Here is an 8,376-nt window from a genome sequence, read left to right on the forward strand (position 1 = left end):
AGCACGGTGAATAAAAACAACAAGGACATCCTTACTGGTATTCGGGGTGAAGGACGACAGAATCCACAGCCACTGACACTTCTCCTGGGGATCCAGTCCGTTTACGGCGACCGGCGATGACCCAGAAATTACTTTGAATATATAGACCTATTGACCGTAATTATCACCTATGTGTGTGTGTGTATGCAAAACGTGAATTAAAGTAGATTTTAAAAGGGTATCCATTGTCACTGTGGATTTGTTGTGGGTAAACGTTATTTCGAATATGTTCGTACGTGCTTCATTTTCATTCTTTCGGGTGAGCCAGGATATTTTGTTTTATGTTACTTTTATCTACTTTCAGCAGACCATGCAGGATTATATCGAGATACTTTAGGTGTATATATGCGTATACGAATGAAGCGTCAATGGTCTTGTTCAAATACCACATCTTAGAAAGAATGGCAGCTTTGTGACATGTTATTGTACTCAAAACGAGGTATAGTGTTTGACAAAACTGTCTTTGAGCCTCATTCCTGGGGTGACCAAAAACAAAAAGGGGAGGTTACCGGAAACCTACTAGCTTGAATCATCAAAACAATGAGCTGCTGTGACAATCCATCTTTCGCTAATAATCAAATCTCCGCAGAAAGGAATCCCGAACGGATAGACAAAAAGTGCAATCTGCCAAGGCCAGCTACTCGGCACCGCTTCATTGCCACCCACTCTCCTGTGGTTCTAAATTTTATGTAATATTTTACGCGGAAAATCATTACACTAGTAATGACAATAGTAAAGTTATAATTCAGCCTTGGCCAGAATATTTTCCGATATGTAAAATAATCGTTTTTGTTCCGTGGCTGGACAATCAACTAAAATTGTAGGTTCCACTATAGTGACTTACCCTAGTAAACTGTGGCGCTATGGCAGGTTTTCCACACTCAGATTAGGTGGAAGTTTTATGCGCTGAAACAACAAGAAAAACTCCAGACGTTACCTGATTCTACAAACCACTTTCGTTGTATTTGGCATCCAAAATGTCTATAGCATTGATATAAAAGCAAAGATTTGTAAACAATACTATATGTAGAAAAAAGCCAGTTTGATGCACGCTCTCGTTCTTACCACATTCTATTTCATCGCTGTTATCACAATCGTTGTTTAATTGCTTCCGGAATGCAAGAACCATTCCAACAAGTGTATTCGTTTGATGCACGATCTGAAAACCACAAAAAAATCATTGAAATTAAAGCTGCTAGTAGCTCACGGGCTTTTCATAATCAGTTCTGTTTTAATTGATAGTTTGCGATTACAATTATGTGCTAAACCGTATATCTTAAGATGGTCGTTTTTGAAAGAAAAACTACTTCAGGGCTTCTTTGGTTGCGAGGTAAAATGGTTGTTACCGATAGTGTGCCATGTTACATGAAATCCTCTCTTGTTATGTCCATCGTGGTTGGTTGTCACAAATGTTATTGTAACCACGCTACTAAGAGCAGCGAAGCTACACAAAATCGCCCTGCGCCAAACTGAAAATAAATGAACAAAAGTCAGACCTAAGAGAGATTGCCCGGTGATAAGGTTGATTTCAAAACGTACCGATTCTTGGCCGTCCCAAATTTCCAAGTAATCTTCGGAGAATGGAGCAGTTGAGTACAAGTCGAAATCTTGAAACTCAACAACGATGACGTACTGGTGTTTCGCAATTCCGTTCTATTCCACGAGACACGATGCAATGCTAATTCTGCAACCTAAACCGGCAAGAAAGCATTGCGTCTTTAGGTATTATTATTCCTATTGTTGCTACAGAACCGGAATATTGGTATTGGACAATGCGGGTCGTAGCCATTTGTGACGATTTCTGGGTTGCCGGCAGTTGCATTTGTAACAACCCTACTACAGAACGTATATATTCGTTAAAGATTTGTCACCATCAGGCATTTACATGCAAAAGTAGGTGCAAAAATGACAAAACTCATTACCCAGTAGGAATGCGTTTTCGACAAATGTTGAGTTGATTTATTCTGACACAGAATCGATTGCAACCGCGATTAACTTCTTTACGACGAAGTTGCAATCACATTGTACCATACAGAAAGTGGCTCACACGACACTTATAATTGCTGTGCACACAAGTCAGAGAACATTGGCGAGCACCGGTAAGCCATTAATTCCATGACAGGAATTTCGTTTCAGCACATAAACCTTGACATTGCCAGGCGCCAACCACAATCCAGATGCAATAAATTCTTCAAAATTACCACAGATGATCAAAGGCTTAATTCCAATGCATCACCTATTGCCAGGCGGTACTGCGGATGCTTATTCATCATTGGATTGCCCGTTATGGCGCACGATCAAAGGTAAATATAGCACCAATGCTTGCAACTTTCCAAAAGTCACAGTATTAAACTTAACTGGTGAAGACATGCTTACGACAACTTGGAAGATATAATTTATTCAATAGTTGTGTTTTTGTTGCTGGGTGCGTGCTGGGTGTTTTTATTACATCAATAAGTTGAAGGTATTAATTTTGTAGAACCACCGCATAAAAAAATCATCAAAACGTTAACAAAGCTGAACCGAATGGAAATCGACAGTCAATACAATCCTGTAAAGCAAATATTTCAAACGACTTCCTTTGAAAGCGAAAACAAATCAGCAACGCGTGCAGTTCCTATCATTTATCGTGTTGATGCTATTGCAGCTTTTATTTGCGCTATTGATTTCATTCTGCTACAAATGTTGTGTCGTTGTAACGGTTGCCCTCTCGCATTGTATGACACGGACCTATGGTTTGTGTGCGTGAGTAAGTGAGCAGCCATATTTGCATTCGTGTGGCTTACATGGTTGAGATTTTATATCCTGCTTATTTCGCAGAGGTTTTCGTCGTAAAATTCATCAGCTTGGTAATAATGTTCATCGTCATCAAAGTGGTTGATTTTTTCGGCAGGTAGTACAAGGAACGACAAATATCTACGCTGTATTTTTAACAAAAAAAAAAGAAAGCTAACCGTTTAAAGAGGTCGAAACTATGTATTAAGGGTTAGTGTTTATGCACAAATGTACAAAGCAGTTCGACGAAATATATCGATTTTTCAGATTTAAACACGATTGCTTGTAAATTAGTGTTGTAAATGACAAAGAAAAATGGCAGAAGACAAACCTGTGTACAGTGGAGACCGATGTAATGTCCACGACGACAAACCAACTTACGAAATCAAGACTTATAAAAGAAGAATTCTTGTTGCTTTTCTTATGTTTGTAATTATTGGTATTCGTGGATTCAATCAGTCGCTGTTTGGATCTGCCAACGACGTTTTGGCCAAGTTCTACAAAGTACAACCGTGGCAAATAGACTGGCTGACAATCACGCAAGCAGTAATGTTTATATCTGCGACAGCTCCTGTATCTTTTCTTGTTACGCGAATCGGATTTAAAACAGCAACTTTAACGACCACTGGATTTTTGTTTCTTGGATTTGCTCTGGACGGCATATCCTTTTGGATACCTTCCGGATTTCCACTTGCTATAGTTGGACAAGCTTCAGAGGGCTTTAGTACGGTCGCCACGACATCTATGCAAACTGCAACGGCCTCCATTTGGTTTCCAGCTAACGAAATGGCGAATGTAAATGCGTTTCTAACAGTAAGCCGAGCGGTCGGGGAAGCAGGTGGTGCGGTAACCTTGTCAAACGTCTTAATTATTACGGATAGCATTACTGACATGCGATTAAAACTGACGTATGTATTTTGGACGATTTCTGGAATTCTGGCTGTAGTGTTTACAATTACACTTGTTTTCGTCAAAGACAAGCCCGATTTGCCTCCTAGTATTGCACAGGCCAAAGCGGAAATTTGGCAAGCTCGCGAGAGAGCAAAGTATGCGTCGGTAAAGGATGACCTGCGACAGTTTGGAACAACCTTAAAGAAACTTTTTACCGATCGACACTTTTTGACCATTTGGGCTTCTATAGGAATTGTGAATCCGGTCTTACGTAACTACACGATTCTACTCTCGTCAGTTCTTCACAAACAGTTCCCTAACGAAAAAAACCTTAACTCAGCAGCTGGTTTTGTGTTGATGGGTTCCTGGTTAATGTTCGTTGTCGCTGGCTTCATTACAGGGCCGATCATTACAAAAACAAAACGGTACAGAGCTATAGCGATAATATCTTTAATGTTGGTTTCAGCGTCCACTTTATTAACGTTGATCGGCATTTTGTCTAATTCATTGTTTACAGTTTATGCTGGCGTGGTCCTTTTGGGTTTCTTTATAGGAGCTGCTGCAGTTGTGTGTTTGCAGTTAGTGATGGAGGTAACCTATCCTCTGCCAACATTGCAAGTCACCATGCTTATCATGACAGGCGTGGGCATTATGCGCATGTCTTATCCCATTGTAGGAAGAGCTTTGCTGGAGAAATATGGGGCGGCTGCATCTCTGGCCTTTCCCTTTGTCATGACCGTGATTGCAACTCTGCTTATGATTATGCAGAAGTTGCCATTTCGTCGTCTTGAGGCTGAAACTTCGGAAACATCTAAACTTCTGTCAGAATATGAAAATTAGTTGAAAAAGATTCATTGACGTTTGATTCATTAGATGTCACTTTATGGTGTTACTATGATTTTTGGATTTTGGCAACTGCACCGATAGTCTTAGCAATACAACCTTTTGCGCAACCTTCAACCATCAACAGCTTACCGGAATAAATGTGATCTTTCCATTGATTTACTCTTCGGACACCTTCGGAAGTAATCAATTCATTTAGAAGCGAAACATCGACAATTGATTTAGCGGTTGGTCAAAGGCAATTCCATGCTTGCAGGTTCTAACACGGAAATATGCACACGTTTTTATTTATCATTGATCAAACTTTTATTGCATTATCCGTTTGTCTTCACATCGTAAATAGTCCTCCGTTCAATTGGTCACATAACAATTTATGTACATGATTCTGAATCCGTCTTAAAGAGGGCAAACCAGGACTGAATAAAAATTCTTGCACATTAAAATATTGTAAGCCAAATTGTTTTGAAACGATCTTCTCGACGCATGTGGTTGCTATTGTTCGTTTCCACGCTGCATGTTTTCTGTTTACGATATCACAATTGTATTTTGTCATATTGTCGACATAGTCGCATGTGTTTAGGATTATTTCCACAACAAAATCTCAATTGAGCATTAGTCTGGACTGAAATTAGCAAATAAAATGGAATTTACTTTCCTGTATAATTTTATCTTCAATCTAAACGAATTTATTAATTACAGTCATTTCTGATATGTCTGCCCTACCCTACTGCAAGGAAGTGCTACGGATACTTATTCATCCTTGTATTTTTTAACAAAACAAATAAAAAATATAACGTGAGAAATGATAACATGAATCAAGTGTTCGTTTTATAAAGAAACTCGACGAAATATTTCGATCTTTTAGGTTTAAACACGACTATTTGTTAAATACAAGCCGCTAGTGCATTTGTTTTCATTCTTTCCGCTCTGAGATGATCGCATGAAATCTGTTTGGAATTTCTCGCAAACCTACATATGTGTCTCAGGATAAGCATAATTAGTTTGACAACTATACTGCTATTTTTGCTGCCAGGCATACTTATTAATCAGAATTGTTCTTCTGGCACTCAAGTTTCTAGTGTTTATTTGAAACCGACGTTTCGTCTGCCATCCGGCGAGACTTCCTCAGGGTTATGTTAGCAATATTGCATCAAGCGCATAATAGACACATTGCTCCTTGTCATTAACACAATGGTTGTTCTTGTGAATGTGGAGCGTCTCCAGGAACAGACGTTTTGTGTGGTCCTCCTCCATCTCTAGGACTCGGACCTCGTCGAAGTTAACTCGGTGGCCGAGTGTGGCAGCGTGTTTTGCCAGTGCTGTCCTCTGGCTGTTCTTCGCTGCAACGTCGCGGCGATGCTCTTTTAACCGCGTCTGCAACGCTCCTCCGGTTTCACCGATGTATGCTCCACCGCAGTCCTTACATGGAATGTAATACACAACGCCTTTGGGTTGGGCCGTACCCTTCTCGATAGGGTGTGACACCATCTTGCCCAGTGTTCTGTGTGGCTTCGTGTAGACCGCAATACCATAGTCCAACATCATACGCCTTAGCGTGTCAGTTAAAACAGGAATATATGGCAAAACGATCTTACCGGTAGTTGGCGCTGTTTCGTGTGGCTTGACCGCGGGCTTTCTTCTGAACATCCATGACGGATACAGATTTTTCCGCAGTGCATTCTTGATAAACTTCACCTCTTTGTCACGATCTTCTTCTCTGGAAACCAGAGCATCGGCTCTATCCATCAGTGACCGCACTACCGCTGTCTTGTGCTGTATCGGATGTGCCGACTTGAACGACAGGTACCGATTGGTGTGCGTCGGCTTGCGATACACACGAGTGCTGATCAAACCTTTCTCATCACGGATAACCTCTGTATCTAAAAATGGTAGTGTGCCACCACTTTCCTTTTCTAAAGTGAATTTGATGGAATCTTCCACATGGTTAATGTGGTTGAGGAACAACTGGCAAAACACGCTGCCACACTCGGTCACCGAGTTAACTTCGACGAGGTCCGAGTCCTAGAGATGGAGGAGGACCACACAAAACGTCTGTTCCTGGAGACGCTCCACATTCACAAGAACAACCATTGTGTTAATGACAAGGAGCAATGTGTGTATTTTCCAGCTGTTTACAACAACTTGTTGTAAGTGTTACGCCCCGCTACACACCTGGTCACGTGTTGATACAAGCGGTGCCAGTGTTATCCAGTTCCCTTTTTCTTGTGTTTTCTTGCGTTTTTCTTGCGATTTTTGTGTTTATGCGCTTGATGCAATATTGCTAACATAACCCTGAGAAAGTCTCGCCGGATGGCAGACGAAACGTCGGTTTCAAATAAACACTAGAAACTTGAGTGCCAGAAGAACAATTCTGATTAATAGTTTGACAACATTCAATATTCGTTTCAAAATCGACCTTTTTCCAACGCCACTTGTTGTGCGTGACACAGGTGGAAACTTCACATTTGCGAAATACCAATATAAATAACCTTTTGTCAAACGCATTTATTGTAAAGAAAACATGTTTCGTTAAAAGCATCCTCAGTTCTAAAATAAAACGGAAAACAAAAACAAAATGCTGAAAAATAAATGCTAACAACTGGCCGAACAAATGGGCTGCTGGTGGTAACCTCCAAGACACACTTGAGTAGCCATGTCTGGTGACCTACTTGCGTGGTGTAGCGCCGAGGCCGCAAGCATGTGTTGCATGTAGATAAAAACGTTGGGCATATCACGTGGTCGCAGGTAGTACCATTTTTTTATATTAATTCGTGCGTTTAAACTTTTTTCATTTATTTTCACAAATGTCCAAATGCTCCATAGGGGGTTGTTCCAGAAACACGACAGAGTAGCATATAACTAAACCATTGTGTTGTATGTTGTGGTGGAGTTTAGTCGCATCATAACTGTGGAATTGCTCGCCTCAGTGGTCCCCGGACAAGAATTTCAGTAAATTTCAACCACATAAGTTGGGTGGATTGGAAACGATGGAGTAGAATTCGAATCAAGGAGTCTAAAATGAAAGTGAAATGCGATTAAATGTTGAGGAAGTTTTAAGTGACAAAAACTAACCTTGTATTGTAAATTACCATGGCAACGTTGTGTAAATTAGGATTCATCGACAAATATTAAAAAACTGCACTTTTTTTGTAAAAAAATTGAATAGATAAATAACACGAAAAATAATTATAATATAAAAAAACTTGATACACAAATTTTAATATTTTTTTTTATGATAAACAATGTGGAGCCAATAATATGAATTGTGTATAAGCTGCAGACAGATGGCCACTGTTTCGACCTAAAAGGTCTCATCAGTACAGCTGGTGTGACCATCAGACAACTTTGCTGACCAAACGGCCAAGATTTTTTTTATGTTTAGAGCGAACAGTGCACAAGTACATGCTTGTTGTTGTTTATTTCATGTATTGGCAACCACCAATTTTTTTGAAACAACAGTGTATAATAAAGATGCCATATTTTGACGATTGTTTGTATTGTCACAATTGGTCTGTATATTTCATTTTGCCACCCCTTGTATTTCATGTTGTTGTAGTAATATCGCATATTACCGTGTTGTTTATATAGGCATTGACCAGTCTGGCTGATGATTTCTGGCGACAGAGTAGTTATTGTCAATTTGATGCCGGTTTTTGTTAATGTTACAGTGTTTAAAACAGGAAATCTAATTAAGATAAAATATAAGGTATTATAGCAGGTTTACAAAATTAATGTTTAACACCACGTGTAATACAAGAACATATTGTAGTGAGTGTCTGAAGGATTACCTCCCTCCATCGGGTGTAAACAGTGACGTAACCGACTTCA

General features: G+C 39.8%; 2 protein-coding genes across 2 annotated transcripts; one reads left to right on the forward strand and one right to left on the reverse strand.

Annotated features, from left to right (window-relative positions):
• Window positions 1-3,129: 3,129 nt before the first annotated feature.
• Window positions 3,130-4,545, forward strand: LOC145909678 (choline/ethanolamine transporter FLVCR2-like). Its single transcript, XM_082997032.1, has one exon. The coding sequence runs from the start codon at window positions 3,130-3,132 to the stop codon at window positions 4,543-4,545; it is 1,416 nt and encodes a 471-aa protein (XP_082853158.1).
• A 916-nt stretch (window positions 4,546-5,461) lies between these two features.
• LOC145909679 (uncharacterized) lies at window positions 5,462-6,639 on the reverse strand. The gene is made up of 3 exons (XM_082997033.1): window positions 6,622-6,639; window positions 5,718-6,570; window positions 5,462-5,517 (listed from the first exon to the last, which is right to left on the reverse strand). The coding sequence occupies exons 1-3, from the start codon at window positions 6,637-6,639 to the stop codon at window positions 5,462-5,464; spliced, it is 927 nt and encodes a 308-aa protein (XP_082853159.1).
• Between the last annotated feature and the right edge of the window lie 1,737 nt (window positions 6,640-8,376).

The sequence above is a fragment of the Ascidia mentula genome, chromosome 7, assembly GCF_947561715.1.
Source record: "Ascidia mentula chromosome 7, kaAscMent1.1, whole genome shotgun sequence".
Lineage (NCBI taxonomy): Eukaryota > Metazoa > Chordata > Ascidiacea > Phlebobranchia > Ascidiidae > Ascidia > Ascidia mentula.

What these genes read in the sequence shown, in the direction of transcription:
- LOC145909678 (XM_082997032.1), top strand. Translation starts at nt 3,130, where the DNA reads ATGGCAGAAGACAAACCTGTGTACAGTGGAGACCGATGTAATGTCCAC.
- LOC145909679 (XM_082997033.1), bottom strand. An exon ending in TGTTAATGACAAGGAGCAAT is followed by an intron (nt 5,518 to 5,717) that starts GTGTCTATTATG and finishes ACACATATGTAG; the next exon opens with GTTTGCGAGAAATTCCAAAC.